The sequence below is a fragment of the Marmota marmota genome, unplaced genomic scaffold (assembly GCF_001458135.2).
Source record: "Marmota marmota marmota unplaced genomic scaffold, marMar, whole genome shotgun sequence".
NCBI classification, from domain to species: domain Eukaryota; kingdom Metazoa; phylum Chordata; class Mammalia; order Rodentia; family Sciuridae; genus Marmota; species Marmota marmota.
In genome coordinates this window covers 2,818,663-2,841,339 of record NW_026000222.1, presented here as the reverse complement: position 1 = coordinate 2,841,339, position 22,677 = coordinate 2,818,663, and the positions used below count along the sequence as shown (strand labels likewise).

Genomic DNA, 22,677 nt, shown 5'->3' with positions numbered 1-22,677 from the left:
AAGGCAGAAGCCGAGGACAGTGTGTTTGAAGACTGGGAAACTTGTGCCTCACCAAATTTGGTCCTGGTGACAGTTTCAGGACGTTTGAAAGCAATGCAAGCTTAGCTGGTGAGCGAGCGTTCCTGAGAGTGCACCGTATCCTGCCTCAGCCGACCGCGATAGCTAAGTCACGTTTCGCCGAACACTGCCATTTCAAACCGAAGACCGACGACATTGTTTTTCCAATGTTCAGAACAAAACCATTCAATGATGGGTTTAGGTGGGATTCTTCCAAGCTCACTGGCCCTGGGGTGGGACCGCCCAAGCAAAGCATTTGGAGGCCCCAGCCTGGCTGGGGTGAGGCCATGGTGTGGGAGGTTGAAGTGGGGGGTGCATCTCAGGCGGGCATGTGGGACGGGATTGGTGGCCACTGGATGTGGCAGGGGAGGGAGGAATTGAGGACGGCTGCAAGATTTCAGCCCACGGAGGTTCGGTTTGTTGAATTAATTTTCATATCACCCAAATCGGGAAATAGTGGGTCTGGGAACCACGTTGACAAAGATGGGTGCCCCAAGGATGGGTGCCCCGTGAGCTGAGGAGCCAGGGGCTTGTGAGCAACAGGCAGGAGGATGATGTTGCCCGTCACACACTGAGGTGTCCTCCAGGGACAGTGATGTCATCTATTCAAGGGCACATCCTCACCTGTCCACACACCTTGACAGGAAGCCAGGAGGCAGAGCCAGGCAGAGGGGCATAGATGACCAAAGCCAAGGTCAGAGGCCACCCACATCTGGGCATGAGCTGACCCCTCCCCTTGGCCGTACCTTACAGGTACCGTGGGTGCAGGCCCAGCATGGCAGGTGGAACTGTCTGGTGGGGATGGAGGCAGCTGGGGGTGAGTGGGCTCAGGGGAGGAGCCGAGGCCACAGCCAGAGCTGAGGAGGAGTCCAGCACCAGAAGAGGACAGAGAGCTTGGAAAGGAGACTCAGGACCCACAGGTGTGGCTTCTGGGGACAGCAGAGGACAGACCAATGGTCCTGCGTGCCCAGTAGCTGGAGGATGTCTCTGTGCACCTGTGCAGCCTTGCACAGGTTGGTCACCGCTTGTCATGAAGAAGGGACTAATGCCATTCTGAGGCATCATGTCCTAAGGCCATGAGGGTGTGCAGAAGACCATGCTCAGCTCTGTCTGGCAAACCAGTAGGCAGACTTGCAGCAGTCCAGTTCTCTGTGAAAGCCCAGCTCAGTGCAGAGGGCAGCTTCAAAGCCACCCTTCCTCAGGCACCAAAGTAGGTACTGCAGGGAGCAGGCCAGGCCCGAGCCTGCCCAGGCACTGTGCCCAGGGCCCAAGCACAGCCCTGGCATTCTGTCCAGGGAACTCTGGGGCAGGCAGGCGGCTGGCTCAACCTTCTGCAGAGGGGTCCTGGCCCTGGTGGGCTTTGGGTGAGCTTCAGGGTCAGCAACAGAAGGAGGGAGCGTCACATGGAGGGCCAGGGTGCTTGCCTCCAGTCCCTAGGGGTCTGAGCTGTCCCATAGCATGTTACCTCCCTATGGGACGAGGGGCACTTTGCCAGGCCTGTGCAGGGGAGGCTGCCGGGAGTGCTCAGCCCACTTCCTGCAGCAGGGGAAGAGGAAGGAGGGGTGTCAGGAGTGCTCCTCAGGCACGGGCCTCTGCGTCGAGGCCGGGGATGGGCCGAGGGCTCCAGGGCTTCATGGTTCTTCTGCCACGTCTGGTCACTCACACATGCACTCATCTGTCCACCATCCCTGTGTCCAGGAAGCTTTCCTGAGTGCCGATCCTAAGGCACCAGGCCAACTAGGCCCCAGACCAGCAGAAAGCTAGTTCGAGTCACAGGTGCCATTTAGGGTTTCCTAGTAGCCACATTAAAAACGGGAAAAAAATAAAACTTCTCTGTAATAAGATCTTCACTTAACCCAACTTACCCAAATATTACCCTTTTAATGTGTCATCAGTGTTGAATTATTAATAGGATAGTTGACATTCTTTTGTCCTAAGACTTCAAAAACTGGCATGTATTTTACATGTTCATCTCCCAGCCATTGAGAGGCTGAGGCAGAGGTTCATGAGTTGGAGGTCAGCCTGGCAACTTAATGAGACCTTGTTTCAAAATAAAAAAAGATCTGGGGATCCCATTGGTAAGTGTCCCTGGGTACTGTGTCCAGAAACACACACACACGCACACACGCACACACACACACATATGCGCACACACACCCCAAATACATCTCTGGGTGGGTGGCTGGTGGCTGCCAACCTGCAGAACTAGGGATCCAGGCCATGGTCACAGCCTGACCCTCCCCACAGGCAGGCAGACAGGCAGCCAGCTGGGGATACCAGCCAGGCTTGGTGAGTCCCCGGGATGCAGAGCAGAGGTGGGTCTGGAGTCTTCCACTCGGGTGGGCCTCAGGCCTCACTTTGTCACTGGTAGGTGCCCAGGCCCCTGGCCAGTAGCTGTGCTTGTAAGCACAATGAACTGACCAGGAGGAGAGGCCACCCTGTGCCTACCGCCTGGCAGAACGGAAGCCACGGTCCTGGGCAGAGGATGGGGGTGGATCTGCTGAAACTCTTGCATTCCACTCACGGAGCAGAAAGGGGCAGCTCTTGGGACCACCTGGCGGCATCTGGGAGCTCACCCTCCGGGGCCTGGCAAACCTTTCTAAAGGTCCACATCTCCTGGGACTCCCCTCGTGGGGGCCAAGGGTGGGCCTGGGGGGCTCCCACAGCAGTGTCTGCAGAATGTTGAAATCGGAACCAAACGCTCACCCACGAGCTATGTGGCGGGGACCACGCCACAGCCAGGACTGAGGAGCTGGCCCAGGAGTGCCGGAGGGAAACCGCCAAGGCCGTCAGGCAGAGAGCGGGGTCAGCAGGCCGTCCAGCAGCAGATGTGCCTAGCAGTGCAGGGCTGCCTGAGAGCACGCCAAGGCCTCAGAGGAGGGCCAGGGAGAAGGTGGGATCAGCACGGAGGACCAGGGGGGTCTCATCACAATGTTCTCTCTCTTAAGAAAATTAAGAAAATCAGCAAATGGCTGAATTTGGGGGAAGTAAATGGGTGCCTGTTAAAGTATTCTTTGTATTTTTCTATGCTTTAAATATTTTATGATAAAAAATTAAGGCTGGGTGTCGTGGTGCACGCCTGTAATCCCAGTGGCTTGGGAGGCTGAGACAGGAGGATCGCAAGTTCAAAGCCAGCCTCAGCAAATAGCGAGGCACTAAGCAACTTGGTGAGACCCTATCTCTAAATACAAAATAGGGCTGGGGATGTGGCTCAGTGATCAAGTGCCCCTGAGTTCAATCCCTGGTACAAATAAATAAATAAGAATTAAAACCCCTCTGAGTGAAGAAACCCAATCACTGTATGGTCTTGAGAAAGTCACCTGAATTCTATGCTTCAGCGTCCACCTCTGAGAGACAGGGTACAGCAGCACTGGGTCGGTGCGGGCAGAAACGTGGCCGTGTCTGGAAATGGAAGCCCTTGATCACCAGTGGTCTGCAGACTCACTGAGAGCTTACTGAGTGCCAGAAGCAACACACTCAGTGAGTCACAACGACAGTCAACTCTGTCCCCACCGAGGCACAGAGCCGCCAGTTGCCAGAGTCGCCCCGGTGAAGGGGTGGAAGTGGGACTTGCGCCCAGCGGTCAGTGTGCAGTTTGCATGTCCCCACTCTGTGCACTGCATGGCGGCCAATGCTCACCTCCTCCCTTTTCTGGAGACTGAGAATCATTCTTGAAGCTTTCAGGTGCCAAACCGCCCACCAGCACTTGGCGCCCAGGCAGCCCCTTGAGAGGCAGGTGTGGCCTGCTCTGGCTGCTGGCGACACACAGCTGGCCCTCTCCCCAGCATGTACAGAGGCTGCTGGAAGAAGGGGCTGCCCACTGACTGGGGTGCCCCGAGCACATGGAGCCCAGCCAGCTTATTGAAGGAGCTGAGCACTTTGCAACCAGCGGCCCCATGGTGTGCCTCTGCCATCCAGACCTCTGACAAGGTGGACAAGTTCTGCCCAGGGTTTGTCCTGGCCACATGCACAGCAAGCTCAGCACTGAGGGCCCTGGCTGAGGAGGACCAGGCTCACGCCTGCTGAGGCTCCCGAGAGCCCCCTGCTCAGACAGTCTCCAGAAGCAGAAGAGTCGTGCAAGGAGGGAACACGGCCCCTCCATGCCCGCCAGCCAGAGCCAGCGGTTGGCCTTCTCTCCAGGCGACACTCCAAGCCACAGCCGGGCCAGGACCAGCAGAACAGCCTTGGCTTCCTTCAGCACAGACTTCTACAGTAAAGAAACCCAACAGGAGCCCACGTACGGCTGCTAGAGAGCAAAGATGACGCTTTGCATCCACCAGGAAGAGGTACGAAGCGCTGGCTCCTGAGCACCAGGGTGGAATCGAACACTGGGGAGGCTGAGCAGAGGCCAAGAGGGGTCTCCCCCTGCTCCCATGACGCCCCTCCCAGTCCCCAGTGGCCTCCTCCTACCTCTGAGGACAGGAGATCACTGGCTGTCTTGCACCCCAGGGACCTCGCTCAGGTCCAGCTCAGTCGCTCTCTCTTCTGGGGCGGCCATCTGGGCATGGCTCTCCCTGTCCCCTCCTGGCCGGCTCTTTTCTAACTGCCCCTTTGGACTAAATGCCTGGCCTCTGTAGGGAAGGGAAACTTCCCTTTCTAAGCTCAGGCCTGTGATCACCCTGGGGCTCTTGGAACCTTTAGTCCTTCACTTCCCAGGCCTGGAGTCTGGCCCGAGGTAGGAGGGATTGGCCAACTGCAGTCCACGCAGGTGGCAGCAGCCAGGAGGTGGAGGGAGTCAAACCTACCAACTGGGAGGAGGAGGGACAGAGGCACTTCCTGGGGAGTCTGTCGGGGAAAGGCGTTGTGGGCATCTTTGGGGTCCTGGGATGACACTGGAGTCGGCTGTGGGATTTCAGGAGATGGTCTCTGAATACCAGCAGCGAAGTCAAGCTGTCTCAGACGAGTGTGTTCCCCGAGTTTGGGGGTGTCATGCCTGGCTGACCACCAAACTGGATTTCCCAGAGCGGATCTGATAATCACTGGGGCTCTTTGCAACCCGAGAGTCAAATGTGCCGCCCTGGACATGGTTCTCTCTGCCCAACTAGGGTCAGGTGGGCTGAGTCCTGGGAAGGGAGATGGCTGGAGGCCACCTGAGAGTGTGCCCAGGGTTGTCCGTGCAGGGAGGGCCACAGCTGAACTGTCCGGGTGTTGGGAGGTCTTGACCTGGCCATGGCTCTGTGTGGAGAGTGGACCACATGAGTAGCTGTAATCTCAGCTCCGTACTTGGCCAGTGGGCCTCCCCCTCCCCTTAGATGGGAAGCAGGCTTCCTCCTGATGGGCTGTCCCCCTCTGGGGCTGGTAAAAAATGTACACTCCCAGTCCTGGGGTCTGGAGTGAGGCTGGTGGACTGTGTTGGGTAAATGCCCCAGTGTGGTCAGCTGGGGTGGCCAGTGGTTTCCTGGAGATACCGGACAGGGTGAGAGGTGGGTGAGCCTAGTAGGTGGTAGGAGGGGAGAGCTCCTAACTAACCCCAGCCCCCCGTTTGCTGTCATCCTAGGTCACTGGTCCAGAGATAAGGGAGACCTGCGTGTCCTGGTTCACTGGAACACTTCTGAGGTGCCACTTGTGGAGCCTGCACAGCGAGCACCCCACTTCCACAGTGTGGGATCTCGGGGTCCTGCCTGCTCTGGATGCTCAGTCACGGGAGACATGGGGCCACGTGGAATGACGAGACGTCGGCTGTGACCCCGTTCCCCAGGCTGGCCCACCACCAGCGCTTTCCTGCGCCGAGTGGCCAGCAACAGGGGACAGAGGGAGCAGATGGCGGGAGCCAGGAGAGCAGCAGCTGAGGCAGGAGGGCTTTGGTCCCTCCCAGCTCATCTCCTAACTAGCTGACCTCCACCTGGAATCCCACAGGCTGGGCCTCCCTGGCGGCCCCTGCCTGGGACCCTTCTCTCCGCCAGGCATCCTTCCTCCCCGCCTCCTCCAGGGCTGGTCCTGCAGGGGAACTCCAGCCCCCACCCATCTGCGTGGGGCTCTGAGCTCCTTCCACGTGGCCACACCATCTGGCTGGCGGCTCACTCCTCTTTGGCCAGTGACCCAAGCACAGGTCCAGAGGGCAGGGGCAGGAAGAGGGAGTTGGTCAGTCTGGAGAAGAAGGACCAGTGGGAGCACCCAGGCCCAGGCTCCCGGGAAATCCAGAGTGGAGGGGCCATCAGCTTCCTCAGCTGTGTCCAGCAACAGGCTGGTGTGTGCCCACTCATTACACTCCCTCCTGTAGACCTGCTTCGCGCTGGACACCCTGGGCACCACATGCACGATCGTATATCAGGTAAACAAGAAAGTCCACGACACTAGATAGCCCACAGACTGTGGATGGGGCTCAGGATTTGTGGTTCTGTTCTCCTCTGGGCCCGCAGGCATAAACAAAGTTTGGAGTTCTCCCCTCCTAGTGCTGCCTGCTGCTTCTCGCCAGTCTGTTTCAGCAACAATACACATGGGTATTCATACTGGACAGGAGTCTTCTGTAGGGTGATCGTATCACAAATATCTTACCTCACTGTGTGATTCCCCTTTTCCTTTTAACCTTCCCAATTGTTTGAATATATTTTTTTAGTTATAGATGTATACAATACCTTTATTTATGTGGTGCTGAGGATCAAAACCAGCACCTCACATGTGCCAGGTGAGCACTCTACCGCTGAGCTACAACCCCAGCCCAGTAATTGTTTTTTTTTTTTTTTTAAAAAAAGCAATATTTCTTAATTTTAATGTAACACGTGTTACCTTAATGTGTCCTGGGTTCACGGATATATCCTCTTGTTCCCTAGAAGCACTACGCAAGAATCCATGAGATACTGCTACCCACCACTAGAATGGCTGACACTGAAGCCAAGCCAGGTCCACTGGCACCTACCTGTAATCCGGGCTACTCCACTGGGGAGGCTGAGGCAGAAGGATCACATGCCGCAGTCTGGCTGGGCACAAAATCACAAGCCACCACACAGCTTGTAGATTCAAACAGCAACTCTTTATTCCCGAACTCACACCAGCCGTCTACAATCACGTTCTGGGGAAATCCACGTTCTCTGCCCAAATCCACACCCACTGGGCTTCTGTCTCCCAAAAAATACTGTCTGAATCCCGTGAGAACTCAAGGGGAACTCAGGCAGCAGGATACGTCCTATTCCCAGCAGGAATAATCTTAAACCTGGAACCACCCTAAACCCGGATAGTCCTAAACCGGGAACGCCCTAAACTCGGATCCGCCTTGGTCCTTGAGCAAGGTCACCTACATGCAATGTCACTGCAAAATGTCCTTTTTCCACGAGTCCTTCCACTAAGCAACATGGGGTACGCTGGCAAGGAAATTGTCATACCTACTTGGCTAATGGCTCCCAGCAATCACAAGTTCAAGGTTACCCTCAGCAACTTAAGAGACCCTGTCTCAAAATAAATAAAAAGGGCTGGGGGTGTGGCTCAGTGGTGGAGCACCCTGGTGTCATCCCTGGTACTAGGAGAAAGACAAGGCAAGGCGAGGTCGAGGCACCAGGTGACTCCAGCAATGCCCACGTCAGCCAAGAGCTGGTGCTCATGGTGGACAGACGGAGGAACACAGCAGAGATGGGTGGACATGGCACCTCAGAACAGGGCGGGCTGCACACACACAGGCTTGGACATGCAGGCCACCCTCTGTGCTCACTCAGGGGACTCTGAGCCCCCGGACACTTGGGATTCTTATCCTTTTCCTGGTATCCCTCAATAGGTGTTCTTCCAAACAAACCAACCACCTCTGCCAGGCTGGGACGTGGCCCAGAGGCAGAGCGCTTGCCCTGCCTGCCCCAGGCCCTGGGGTAAATTCCCAGCTGGGAACAACCACCCAAACCCTGCTGACCACAGGAAACAAACAGAGCTCAGGACCCTGGGTTCTGGAAATGAAGTGTCTGAATGACTCAGAAAATGCGAATCACAGTCTTACACATGAAGGTGCTCCGTGCTCTCTTTCAAGGAACGAAAGCCCAAGGCTTCAGGACTCAGAAATGCAGATAGCCCCTGGAGGCGGGCGGTCAGGATTCCCAGGAGATGGGGCTTCAGAGGATTTTGCTTCTTCAGCTTATACCTGTTAAAAACAAGTGAACAAACAAACAAAACTCAATAAAACACGACCTTTGTACAGAGACAAAGCTGTTTTCAAGGAGACAGATGGATGCTGTGTCGCTGGGGCTGCACACACAGGACGAGGACAGAGCCCTGGAGTCATGGCTGCAAAGTGGCCCATGAAGGGAAAGGACACAGCAGGTGGGAGGAGACCTTTCTGAAGCTTGAAGCGAGCTGCTCCGTTCTGGGCATCTGAAATTCTTCACAGTGAAGCCGGAGCTCTGGCCAAGGTCAGTTACTTCAAGGGTGGCCTGAACCCACCTGCCTAGACGCCGCTTGGCAAGGCCCTGAGTCTGGGAGTCCAGTGCTCTGGGCTGAGCCTGGGAATCTGCCTCACTCAGCGCGAGCGTCTCTCACCCCAGGCCTTCTCTGCAGGCTAGGTGACCCCACAGTTACTTTTCTTCCTTACCTTGTCTTAGTGAAGGAGGAGGGACAGGAGGAAGGAGGGACAGGAGGGGGAGGGGACGGGAGGGAGGGGGCGGAGAAGGGGGGCAGGAGGGAAGAGGGATGGGAGGAGGGAGACAGGAGGGTGGAAGGACTGAAGGAGGGGGTCAGGAGGGCAGGGGCGGGAGGCTGGAGGGGCTCTGAGTTTCCATGTTCTCCACTGGTTTGTATCAAGAAGGGAAATGTAGGGAGGCTGAGTGGGGAGGCCAGCCCTCCCTTGGTACTGATGTTTCAGGTTTTAGTTGCTTTTTCTTCCACACTTGCCACTGGATGTCACCGAGTAAGCACCTCAGAGTTTATTCTGGTCAATGAAATGTCCCAGAATTATTGTGGAAATAATTAGTAGTGAAGATCTTTTTTGTTTTTTCTTTCTTTTTTGGACTAGGGATTCAACCCAGGGGTGTTCCACCATTGAGCAACCTCCCCAGCTTTTCTTGTTTTGGCCTAGAACTTGCGATCCTCCTGCCTCAACCTCCTGAGTCCCAGGGCTGACAGGCCTGTGCCACCATGCCTGGCTGGAAGCGTATTTTAAAATTCAGTTCTCGGGCTGGGGATGTGGCTCAAGTGGTAGCGCGCTCGCCTGGCATGCGTGCGGCCTGGGTTCGATCCTCAGCACCACATACAAACAAAGATGTTGTGTCCGCCAATAACTAAATAAATATTTTAAAAAAAAATTCAGTTCTCTTCACTAAAATTGCTCAAGCTGTGCACAGGGTGTAGAGACCGAAGCCTCAGCCGTTCTTGGGTTTCACAATTGTGTCCGAGTATCTGATGCTTCCTTTTGGAAATTTAAGCCTGACTCAGTCACAAAGGGAACCAGGGAACAGATACTGATTTAGGCCTAAATTCAACCCAGAGGATGGCATGTGCTCCTCTTGGGAGGTTGGAGGAAAGGAAAATGCTACAAGAAGCGACACCTTGAAGGGCTTCCAAACCCGCCTGTGGGCCTTGATGCCACTGTACCAGTGTCCTGGCCCTGAGCTGGCCACAGCACAGACCGGCTTTAGTGCAGGCAGACAGCCTCTGACCCAGAGCTGCAGGGACCCCTTCTCCTTCCTGGGACACAGAGGCCCACTTGGAACTCCAGTGGGGTGGCCGCAGGAGAGAGGAAGGTGGGGACTCCCGCATCCCACGCCTTCCTTCTAGGACCACTGGAGAATGTCAGCTGAGAGGCTAAGCACAAAGGCAGGCACGGCGGGGCACCCTGTCGCCCAGTGACACGGGAGACTGAGGCAGGAGGATTCCAAGCTCAAGGCCAGCCCCAGCCCCTCAGGAAGACCCTATCTCAAAATTTGAAAAAAAAAAAAAAAAAGGAGGGGGGGATGCTGGGATGTAGCTCAGTGGTTGAGAACTCCTGGATTTAATACTCAGCATCAAAGAAATTAAGAGTAGGCTGGGGCTGCAGTTCAGTAGCAGAGCACTTGCCTCGCACACGTGAGGCACTGGGTTCCATACTTAGCACCACATAAATAAAATAAATGATAAAAAAGTTAAGAGTAAGGAAGAGAACTTGGTGGATGAGACAAAGCAGTTATTCCCAGTGGTGTCTGAATTTTTTCCTGCTTATGAACAGAGAAAATAGTGAATGCTTTATCACAAGCCGTTAGGTCTATTAGGTCACACCAATTAGAAACTCCTTCAAAGACAGCAGGAGAGGCATCAGTCACTGCATAAAGGAATTCATATTAAAAGGAAAAATGTAATGATACCAAAAAGCTTCCCTATCAATTTCCTCAGCTGGGGTCAGAAAAATGTGATCCTATGTTCCAAACTGAAAAATTACAGATACTGCTTATAACCACCTGGGGTGGGTGGGCCCAAGTTTTGAGTTGAGTTCAAAAGAAGTTCCTATTTTTAAAACCTGTTTGGAAACACCTGGCTGACCACGCAGATCAGCTGACAGGATCCATTCCTGCTTCTAAGACAACTGTAGTGCAGCCTCTCTTCCCTGTTTTTTTATTGGTACCAGGGACTGAACTCAGAGGCACTCGATCACTGAGCCTCATCCCAGCCCTATTTCGTATTTTATTTAGACACAGGGTCTCACTGAGTTGCTTAGTGCCTTGCTTTTGGTGAGGCTGGCTTTGAACTCACGACCCTCCTGCCTCAGCCTCTCAAGCTGCTGGGATTACAGGCATGTGCCACTGTACCTGACTCCTCCCCCTTCGTGACTGTGGCTGTGAGGTTCCTGGCTGGCTGGCAATGTCAGTTATTCCCACTGTGGGACTGGGGCTTTGGAGCACCAGAGCACCAAAGCCCGGCTCTCAAACTCAGCTGGGGACAGCACTGTGCACTCTGCCTCACCGCACTGACACTGGCTCAAGCACGATAAACACACGCACACACTGGAGTATAACAGGTGAGCTTTTTTTTTTTTTTAATAGTTCATAAGCCTTAAAAAGTATCCTCTCCAGATTATAAAAGGTTAGTTAAAACTGTTTAATAGGAACAATCTTGGACAAGCAGAAATAGCTCTGATTTGGAAGATGACAGCAACATATGACTGAGAGAATCCGCAGGGATCGGGCAGTCTGGGCCTCCCTCGGCCTCTCCCCTGCAACGCTGCTGTCTGGTGTGCTGCTCTCCACGGCACAGGCCACCTCAGCTCTCCACCAGGCTTCAACTCTGCTTTAAAAATAGGTTTTCTTCTTCAGTGTAGTGGAAATGCCCCTCGAGCAGTCACCGCGGCCCCTGCTCAGCACAGGTGCAGAACAGCTTTGTTGATCTCTGGGTTTGTCCAGTCATTCCGAATGTCATCCAGGTGGTTATCGAAATCCACGAGCGTCTCGTAGGACCGGCTGTCCAGGAGTGAGGCTGAGATCCTCTGCGCCTCAGGCCAATCCTCACAGTAGTCACTGCGGGTCAGACATGGAGAGGTCAGCCTCTAGCAGGCGCCTCCAACAGTGTCTGGGGAAGACCAGGCCCCCCCCCCCCGCCCCGTGTTGTATAAAAAACAGGAGGGAGTTGGGAAGCTTGGCAGTGTAAATACACAGAGTAGACGCAAAGCACCCTGCACATGAAATGCTGGAAAACCAGAGGCAGGAAGACTGCAGCACCACCCAGGCTCCCCTCGGCTCGGGGGCCTCAGGGGCCCTGTCTCACTCCTCCCGGAGCTGGGGAATGCGTCACCTGCGGGGACGGGCACTCACTGGTGTGGGTCTCTGCACCGCCACCTGTTTTCCTGCTGCTCATACACATGGATCGTGGGTGCCACACAGTCCATCGTAAACCTGGTGTTGTCCACCTGAGCACGAGGTGAAGGACACAGCATGAACAGGGCAGGTGTGAGGACAGACACCACTTCTCCCTCCCTCCTGCCCAGAACTCTGCAGGAATCAGGGCTGCAAACAGCTCACCCCTTCCTCCCCAGGGAGGGAAGTGCTGGCTGTCCTAACAGGAGGGTCCTCACCTCTGCATGGGCACCTGACACCTGGAAGCACCCAGAACATGGCCTGCTGCTTCCACCCCACTCTGTTCTGGACTCATGGGTTGGGTGGGGCCTAGAATCTGCACTTCTAACGGGCTTCCAGGTGGTGGTGGCAGGGGGACCTCACTGTAAGGACCTGAACTGAAAAGACCCTCTCTGGATATCCTTGTGCTGTGTGGGCAGCGGTACCCAAACCACAGTGCAGGGGGAGGGTGCTACAGGAGGTAATGGCGGCCCTGGAGGAGCGGGTGGGAGAGCCACCCAAGGAATGCACAGAGATGCTCCACAGGTACAGCCCCGCCAGCAGAGCCAAGCGGCTTACCATGATGAGAGCAGTGTCACTGAAGCCCTCGGCGATCCTGGAGGCCACCTTCTCCGCGACCTGGTTTGGACTACAGACAAGAGCCAGTGAGTTCTACCCCATTCTAGTCCATACCATCTGACACTGTTATGTCCATATAAGCATGTCACCACCACTCAGAGCTAACCAGCAATGACAGAAAGGATGATGCAGATGACAGGCTGTTTGCTGGCCCTAGGGAGGTGACCATGGGCACCTTGTCCGAAGCCGGTCCTGCTTCCCTTCTCCTGCAAGCCCTTCTAGGGGGAGCTGGAGGACTGCTTCTGAGCAGGAAGGCTCCCGAGCCTGGTGGAGAGCTGCCTGAGCAGCAGAGGAACCCCGCTGCTGGGCACTTCCAGTGGTGCCAGCCCCTGCCTCTGTCCACCACCAGACCAGGCATCTACTGCAACAAGTCACAGAGATCTCATGGCTGCAGGCAACCCAGTCATCTTAAACTTTGTTTTTAAAGTCATAAGCCATTCCACATGTTCTCGAAGACCACGTACCTGCAGGGTACTGAACCATTCCCACATGAAATGTTAATTATGCCAGGTACATGCAGTGGTGCATGCCTGAAATCCCAGCATGTTGGGAGGCTGAGGCAGGCGGATCCCAAGTTCAAGGCCAGCTGGGCCACTTAATGAGACCCTCTCTTAAAAAACAAAAGGGCTGGGAGTTTGGCTTAGTGAGAAAGTTTCCCTGGGTTCAATTCCCAGTATCACCAAACACAATAAAATGATATAAAATGTTAATTATTAAGCAAAACACAGGCAATCACGAGATGACAGAATAAAACTTGATATATTGATTTTAGTTTAGGAAGCATTAAAACATCAACCAGTCTTTTAAAAAGTAATCATAGCACAGTGCAGTGGCCACTGTGAACCGGACACAAGGCTCGACGGGTACGTGTTATCTCACCCTGTCCTCAAAGCTCTACCACAGAGCCCAATGAATGGCCTAGGATTTGAATTCAACTCTGCCTCCAAATCTCATGCCCTGAGACGCTGTTAACCGGGTGACATTTCTAGAAAAGAAGCAAGTTTTTCAGGTAAAAGTGAGCAGCGTGGAAGAGTGAAGGGACCATGACCCCAGCTCCTGACTTCCAAGCTGCGTAGCCTCTGTGAAGCTACTGTCCCAAGCCCCTTCACCTGCACACGATGAGGATCCAAAGGGGCAGCCCCACAGGCTTCCTCCTCTGAGCCCAGCAACGGCAGGGGTGGGTGTAATACTCAGGTCTGGGAGAGACTTGTGGGGTCACTAACCTCTCCAGCACCCTCAGCTTAGGTTCCAATGCTCCCCGCGGGCGGGCCTGACCAGTGGAGGTGAGCACATGAGCTTCAAGATCCATGGCTGGGGATGCAAAGCCTCCTAGGTGGGCGGGGAAGGGGCCGGGACTTTGTGAGGCACAGGGAAATCCCAGAGGCCAAATGGCAGAAAACAGTCCTGGCAAGGTGGTTCCAGGCAGAGCTGGAAGTCGGTCAGGACAGCAGCAGGAAGATAAGACAGGCCGTGAGCCAGACGTCTCCTGCACAAAGGAGAGGACCAGGGAGCCTGGGCGTGTAGGCCGCGGCCTCCTCGGGTCAGGGAGGCATCCATGCTACCTGACAATCCCTCTTGCCCATTCTCCTTTCCCGTCTGTGGGAGCAGCCAAAGGAGACACCGTGTGGTCCAGGCGAGCCCCTGGCCAAGGACAGCTCCTAACTACTCACAGAATGAAGTTCAAATGCTTTTAGCACGGGGAACCCTCAGGTTCAGCCCACCCACCTGCACAGCCTGGCACATCCCTCCTTGTGGTACAAGCTGTCCTGCCCCACTCCTGCCTTGCTCCCACCTGTCTTCATCCTGCAGTCTCCTGGCCAAAAACGCTCCGGCCCTCTGGTCTCCAAGACTGCCCTGAAGCCCCTCTCTGGGGCTTCCTGGGCGATGCCACTGCGTGTGAGTCCTCCTGGCTCTTGCTGCCACGGTGCTCCTCACCTCCTGGCCCAGGGTCTGCTCCCACACCATAGGACTTTCACACTCAACTAGCCACAGAAGGCAGGACGGGGGTTTCACCTGACCTAGCATGGAGCTGGCCTACGTGGGGTCCACACCTTGTCAATCTTTCCATGAGACAAGGACCAAAATGGACATGGTCCTAAGGGGGTGCTCACTCATGGATGGACAAGCAGACAGAGTCACCAACACAGAGGGCAGATGAAATCACAAAGGAGGTCCCAGAAGGACTGAGGTCCACGAGGGATGCCCTGAAGCAAGAGGAGAGGCACTGGGCTCAGGGAAGAGCAGAGGCTGGGGAGAGCTGGCGAGTTCATGTGCCCGGGTGCCTCTGTGTTCTGAGCCACCAGCAGGAGTCTGGACAGACTCCACATGAGCCCGCGTCTTTCTGATCATCCACCTCCCCCAGTGCTGTGCCAGGACCCAGTCCAAGGAGGGCCACATGGTTAAGCCTCTCCAGTGCTACTATGCCTCACAGGTGGGCAAGCTTGGCCGCTAGCTTTCTGATTTACTTCCAGAGTGCTTTTGAGGGCACCCTATGGCAAAAGTGGACCCCGCTCCAGAGGCCTTCAATGCATCCGAGTCTCTGGACTCTGGGTCTGTCAGCTGTACCTGACAAGGTAGGAAATCCCGTTGCATACTGTGGGGGCACTTTCCAGGCGCCCCTGGCTTCAGCCAAAGGAAGCCTATGGAGGCCATCAGAGAAGAGAGATGTCAGATCTGTGTGTGGCCCAAGCACAAAGCTAGCTGGCTGCTGGCCACATCCCTTAGCCAAATGGCATTACCCAGCTCCTTTCTTACAAGCTTTGGAGGAGAAGGGACAGTGACACCTCTTGTTGCTAGGTTTGTCAACACATGTTCTATTGTGAGCTATCCTAGGTACAGCCCACCCCTTTAGAGGCAGCTCAGGTAGGAATGTGTCCCCTGTTTTCTCTCAGGACCCAGGCCCATGCAGACAGTCGACTTCTCAGGTGAGTGAGAACCCTGATGGGGAAATCTCTGGTTAAAAGGAGCTAGGAGACAATTAGGGCAGCAAAGACCACATGTCCATCATAGCATCAGACCCAAGCGCCCAAGCCTAGAGCTGCCTGTTCATCCCCCTCCTGGCTTGGACTTGGGAGGCAGCAGGCTGCAGGCAACAGAAAGCGGGGCCCCTGACTGCTTTCACTGAGTGAATACCTCCAAGCAAAACAAAGACGACACGACACAGAATCCCAGAGTTAATCTAAATGTTTATGACTTCTGTTGTTTGGAAGCATCTGCACGGCAGCGACTGACCTTCACACACCATCAACACACACGGAGGGTGGGGGGCACAGCTCTGACTGCACACTGGAGCCTACGCCTCCACAGCAGGCTCCTGCCAGCACTGCCTGGCCAGCCTGCCGGGGTTCGTACCACATACCTGGCGTCCTTCACTCGTTCATTAGCTTGATAATAACCAGCAATCACGTAGCTATTATCTTTGCACCATGAATCGATCTGAAAGAGGAGCACAAATTGGGAAGATGAATGACTTTCACTTAAATATAGAATCTCAATAACCACAGAAGACCCTCCCTCAAGTGCTGGGATAAGACATGACATAATCCTGGCACCCTTCCCCCCAGAAGAAAGGCCACGATGGTGAGATGGAAAAACCAAGTCTCAACCTGGCCTGGTGGTGCCGTGAGCTCTTAGGAGGCTGAGCAGAAGGCTCACATGCTTGAGGTCAGCCAGGACAACTTAGCAAGACCATGTCTCAAACACAAACAAAAACCAAATCACAGAGGCCAGGGGGACAGAAGGAAGAGGGCCTCCGACAGTGCGCTGTGCTGGCTAGAGGGCCACTGGGCTTGCTGGAGGGAGACCCCTTGTTGACAGGCCCTGGGTGATTGCAGCACTGTGGGGAGCTACTCACCTTCTCTTATGATACACAGTAGTGGGCATTCTGGGCCAAGCACAGGCCTTGCCATCACCCAAACAGCCCTTCACAGCGGAGGGAACTAAAGCTCAGAGGCCCAGGACACAGATCCCAGCACTCAGCCACACGGAGAGATGCCCTGCACTGGGCATGGGGCACATGGGCAGGCAGCGGGCACAAGCACACACACCAAGTCCTGGCAGTTTGCTCACAAACGGAAGCCTGGCAGACTTTGAAGTTTCTGTTCTGGTTTTTTTTTTTTCTGTTGTTGTTATTATTTTTGGTACCAGGGATTGAACCCAGGGGCGCTTAACCACTGAGCCACATCCCCAGCCCTATTTTATATTTTATTTAGAGACAGGGTCTCTCTGAGTTGTTTAGCACCTCGCTTTTGCTGAGGCTGGCTTTGAGCTCACGCTCCTCCTGCCTCAGCTTCTCAAGCCACTGGGATGACAGGCGTGTGCCCCATACCCTGCCTCTGCTCTGTTCTAATACATGGCTCTTCTCTTGTCAGATTCAGCCTCAGGTCTAATGCCATTATTAAAAACTACAAAAGGTCATCTGGCTTTGCCATAATGGCACTTTAAATATACTGCAGTAAATGCTATTTTTGTTCGGCAGATGAGGAAATAAGATGGATACCTCTCTTTTTTTCTGTAGTGAATTAACTGGTTAAAAATATGTGTCTGTATAAACGTGACCCTAATGCCATTTCCTCAATTCTGGGTCCCTACCCAGTCTGCCTCATGACCAAAAGCAGATACTACATGACAGATCTGGTCTACGGGTCCCTGGCTCGAACAAGGATGAGAACACTTCTGGTCTCCTATGAGTTCACAGATTACCATATTGGGTCAAAACCAGGGCTCCCTGAACCGACTGGACATTCTGGTCATCCACCCAGAAGATCAGGGTAATGTGCCCAGAATATTTAGAATGGCTCCACCACCGAGACTGTGCTGCAAATCACTCCAAACTAAGCACATTTGTCTCTGCTGCCTCTTTAGGGAATAGGTTCTAGAAACTCTCTTGCTGCTTAGAACAATTTCTTCTATTTTTTCCCTCAAACTTATCTCAATGTAGCATCAAGGGCCTCACTCTAAATTTGGGATTTGGCCGTATTCCCTGAACTCAAACCTGCACAATGAGCTGGCCCTTTGGCGGAGTGCACCCAGGCTGTTTTCAATCAAAGCTGGCCTCTGGAGTATGTCTTCACTGGAGGTGACCCTTGCCTCTGCCCACTTCTCCAGGGCAGGCTGTCCTTATTTCCAGGTCAGTTGGTTACCCTTTATTTCCCTACTGCCCTGGAGCAAAGTACCCAAACCTAGTGGCTTAGAACAGCACAAATTTTTTATCTTACAGGTCAGAAGTCTGGAACAGGTGAGCAGGCCTGGTTCCTTTGGAGACCTGGGGACCCTGTTTTTGGCAGGTGCCTACACTCCTGGGCTCATGGCCACACCATTGCCTTCTGCCTCCACCTTCATTTGACCTCCTGCTCTCCCCTTGTAAGGGCCCTTGTGGGCTTCCGTGGAGAATCCAGGATAATCTCTCTACCCGGTGGCCCTTTCGTTAATCCTGCCTGTGAAGTCCTGTTAGCCATGTGAGGCCTGGAGATTAGAATGTGGACATCTTTTGGTGGGGGGTCTTATTCCGCTGACCACAGCTGAGCTACATTCACTCTAAGGGTGTGAAAAATGCCTTTGCTGATGACAACATCCTGAGGACCCCCGGCAGCAGTCTTTAATGCACAGTCCCTTTCCTTGGATGAGGCCAAAGGCTCCAGACTTGCCCCCTTACCCCACCCCTCACAAACATACATATCACCCTGTATGGCCCCAGAACAGAGACAGGGCTGACACAGACGAGGGCTCCTGCAACAAATACAGCACACACCCCAACCTACATTCTGCCTGCAGAACGCAAATTCCTATGTGAAAAACCCCAACAAGAGTCCATCCAAATTCCAGCAGAAAAACAATGTCATGACCTGGAACATCTAGAGCTCTTGAGGTCAGGTCACAATGGCTCTGGCTTCGAGAACTTTTCAATGACCCAAACAACAACCTAGTCAACGTCTTAGATGCTGATGACTGAGATAGAAAATGGGCTAAGCCATCAGAGGTCACAGAAGCAGGGTAAGTTTTAAGGATAGGGGAAGGGTTAGCTGGGCGTGGTGGCCCAGGCCTGACATCCCAGGAACTCAGGCAGCTAAGGCAGGAGGATTGCAAGTTTGAAGCTAGTCTCAGTAACTTAGAGTGAGACAGTCCCAAAATACAAATTCAAAGGGTTGGGGCTGGGGTTGTGGCTCAGTGGTGAAGTGCTTGCCTGGCATGTGTGAGGCACAAGGTGTGATCCTTAGCACCACATAAAATAAAGAAAACAAAGGTATTGTGTCCATCTACAACTAAAAGCAGGGGTGGTGGTGCGCTGGGGATACAGCTGAGTGGTTAAGCACCCCGGGCTCAATCCCCAGTACCAAAAAAGGGAAGAGTTTTCTCTGGTAGCCTAGAATGTGGACTAGACATTAGGTGAGTGGCTTGCAATGAGGGAGCTGGTGTGAGAAGCGAGCTGGACAGGTGGAGGTGGGGCAGGCCAGCCTGGGGTGACCTTGGAACTCTGAAGGGCTCATCCAGGAAGAGCTGGGGTGGGTGTAAGTGGCAGCCTACATGAGGGAACTTGTTCCCTCCCACATGGTGCAAGACAAAGTGAAACTGTTTGTTCCACCTGTGCTCCCAATGACTGTGCTTCTCCCTTCCTGGTCTTGATGTAGGACACCTCATGCCTCTGCCATGCATCTTATGAAAACTTAAAATGAAAATACAAGTTCAGAGCAAATTTAAAGTTCTGTGAAACTTGTCAGTTTAGTAAAACTATCCTGAATACAGTGCCAATCACTCGGGCACTTCACTTCTCAAAGGGAAAGGACACTTGCACCTTGGCATGCGCCTGCTCTAGACCAACCCCTTCATTAGACCCTGCACAGAGAAAGTGTTCTCTCTGCAAGCTTGCTCATGCTTTGCACGTGAGTCACTCTAATCTTCTGAGCACTGTCACCTGTGCCAGGTAACTATACAGTAGCTATCGAATAGAAAAGCCAGGTCCTGGCAAGACAGCCACTCTGGGGGCACCATATCCACCAAGTGGAGGTTACTGTGAGGCCCTCCTGTGTGTAGGACAGCAGGCCCTGGCGCTCAGGAGTAGGGGGGCTGTGGGTTTTACTTAAATTCGAGAGCACCTCAAGGCCACCCATCTATTTTGGGGATGAAAAGGACCTCCATCTAAAAGAAAAGAGCTGAGGATTGAACCTAGGCCTCACATGTGCTAGGAGGTAAATGGGATGGGGAGGGAGGGCGAAGTACTGAAAGGGGGACCTGGAGCAGCCGCACATAAATCCTGGGGGTGGAGAGCTGGACAACAGCAGCGGAGCACAGCAGCACAGAGCAGGAGCACGGGGAGGCAGCAGAAGAGTTCTGGCCTCAGCCCTTGGCAACAGTGAGAAACCACAGAGAGCTGCCCCAGAGACAGAAATGAAAGTGAGGGGAACAGACAGAGAGCTTAGAGAAACAGCAGGTTGATGTGAGTTTTCCTACTCACATTTTATCGGTTTTTGCCATTAGAAATAATTCTTTCACTACCTACGTCAAAGAGCCATAAGGATAAATAACAGGCATAAGTACTTAAAAAAATAAAAAACGATTTTTTAAAAATGGAAAATTATAATGAAAAGCCTTTCAAATGAATCTAATGTTGTCCTCTGATGGACTGCATTTCGTCAGTCTTACCCACTTATCAAAAATAATTCCATATGGATTAGAAAAGAGCTGCATGGATGAAAAGTTCAAGGCCGGCCTGGGCAGCTTAGTAAGATTCCACACCTCAAGGGGAAAAAGGGGGCTGGGGATGTCGCTCAATGGTAGGGCACTTTCCAGGCATGCACGAGGCCCTGGGTTCCATTCCCAGTACTGGAAGGAAGGCAGGAAAGGAAAAAACAAAACAAAGAGAAGAAAGAGCCATGAGATTATGGCTGTGTTCATAAAACAGTTGCACAGATTTAGCTGCTTTATCCAAAATTTGTCTCCTATAGCAAATATGCTGATAAACCATAGCTCCAAAACCTGACACTCTTCATGGCTTTTAGGCTATATGGTCACTTGGTCAAAAAGTAAATAATATAAATTTAAATGGCTTAATTTTAACATAAAATTTTTGAATGGGGTGAAACTGTGGATTTTCCTCCATGACTCCTGAGAAGCACCTCATCTGTACTGGACGGGCATCTTTTTCATATCTGTCAACTGCTGAAGCTATGCCCCAAAGTTTTGGAGAACATAAGAAAAATCAGCATAAACAACCACTGTTCAGAGGACAAAACCTGCGGTCTCTGACTGAGAGGAGGTCACTGCAGGAAGTCTAACTTGGACATGATGCTGCCAGAGAGGAAACTCTCACAATGAAAGGAGCACCTGGACTGGCAGTCTGCAGCCAGAGTGCGACAGGCTGGGAAGCGGAATCAAAGGGGCCCTGAAGGCGATATCTATACATGCATGCGACACAAGTGGCTGGGCTTGAGAGTCGAGGCCCTCTTTGAGCGTCTTCTTCCCCAGCTAAGTGGCTTGGGAGGCAGCCCTGCTCCTTGGGGAAGGTTTCAGTGAAGGTGACTCAAATGGTTGTTTACGTTACTATGCTCAGTTCTCTCAGGTACTGAATCCGCACACCAGAACAGGAATGTAACCTTTTTTAAAAAAATATTTATTTGTCTTTTAGTTGTAACTGAACACAATATCTTTATTTTATTTATTTATATGTGGTGCTGAGGATTGAACCCAGGGCCTCACATGTGCTAGGTGAGGGTGCTGAGCCACAAGCCCAGCCCCGTGCTGAAGAATTCCTAATTGTCACTGGACATCCCCAGTGAAGTTCCAGTTCTTAAGACAGGACTTTCCTCTGACCTTCTGGCTCCTCCTCTGTCCACCCCACAAAAGTGAGGCCAGGCTTCTCACAGCACAAGACCTCATGGCCTCAGGCACTGTGAGGCTCCTGGCTCACAAAGACCATCTGCTGCCCAGAGCTCCAGGCCCATTTTACCCGACAGCACAAGGGTAATTTGACACGTGAGCATGTCAAATTCAACGTGTTCCACCTGTCATCCAACAGACTGATCACATTGGTCCTTCTGCCCCAAATTTACTCCCTTCCCTGCCTGGGTCTGCCAGGCCTGGTCCACTATTGCTTGTCCCTGTCTCAGGGCTGCCTGACTGTCCTGACTCCGCTGACTTCTCTCTCGAATTTCTCCCTTTATTTAGTTCCACCTGTGGCATTTCTTCTTTGGTGCAGTACTTGTCAGTTTGTACTAAGCGAATACTGCCCCGACCGGCAGCCATACGCCTCCCCAGCACAGGCCTGGTACAAAGCAGAGCGCAAAACACATTTGTGTTGGACTGCATAACCCTACACATGACCGATACTGCTGAAGCTAGAACCCTGCAAGTCGAAGCATCTCAAGATCCAATCAGCCTGCAATTCCCTCCATAAGAGAACAATTAAGAGCGCTGGTTAGAAAGATCTGGATTAACACATGCACTCGTGTTCCCCAGAGATGTTTTAAGTACCCATAACACATTTCTTCAGGAACTAAAATGGCTGAGTTTATAAATATCCTCAACTTTTCCATCTCCTGCTCAGAAATGATAGGAAGAAATGATGACTCAGTTTCACAGCCTCAAAGCTGTGCCCAGTAACCTTAAGATGATGGCGTGGAAGGCACTTCATGCTTGCCAGGAATTTGCTTTGGTGTCATAATTAGGTCAACTACGAAAGGGACCCATTTTATTTGCTGGGAGGCATAGGCAAGGACTCCTACCTACACTTTCTCAAACTTTTCCTCTTGCGTCAATTAACTGGCATGTGTTGGCATCACAGTTCACAGTACAGGAAAAGCAGCACCTCGGCCCGGGTGGGCGGGTTGAGGCTAGAGTTCACTTCCCCTCCGAGTGCCCACAAGTCGATGCGACGTGTAGACGTTCTCCCCTTGGTTCATCCTAGTACCCGAAAGCTGCGACCTGAGGCCAGCCAGGGCGAGCTTCCGGCACCGCGGCCCTCGTGCCCACCCGACCAGGCTCCGCACAGAGAGACCCAGAGCCCGGCGCCGGGGGTGCCTGTGCCCCTGCTTAATGCCACAAAAACCCTTTAGCTTTAAACCCTCGGGGGCATTCTAGGTAAGTCGCCGCCACCACGGGCACTTGTCCTCCTGGCCCAGGGCGCAGGCACCCTCCGAGGCGGCAAGGCCCGAGATGCCAGCGCCGCCCTCTGCTCGCGGCCCCGGGGCGCCCACCTGCCAGGGCGCCGGCGACACCCGACGGGCCCGCGGAGCGCCGGGGACTCGCGGCCTTCCCGCGCTACCAGGGCTGAGGGCCA

At 53.5% G+C, this 22,677-nt stretch overlaps 2 protein-coding genes across 2 annotated transcripts in view; one reads left to right on the top strand and one right to left on the bottom strand.

The window, feature by feature from the left end:
- Positions 1–10,951: 10,951 nt before the first annotated feature.
- On the bottom strand, positions 10,952–22,671 carry Emc8 (ER membrane protein complex subunit 8; the record flags this gene model as incomplete). The annotated part of the gene is made up of 5 exons (XM_015495994.2): positions 10,952–11,453; positions 11,748–11,842; positions 12,348–12,417; positions 15,766–15,842; positions 22,663–22,671. Coding segments are annotated over 5 exons (411 nt in total), but the record flags the coding sequence as incomplete, so codon positions are not given.
- LOC107150843 overlaps positions 22,455–22,677 on the top strand; it is a 5,809-nt gene continuing 5,586 nt past the window's right edge. The window contains exon 1 of the mRNA XM_048792676.1: positions 22,455–22,478. The gene's annotated coding sequence lies outside the window, so the exon portion shown is untranslated. The remainder of the gene's footprint in view (positions 22,479–22,677) is intronic.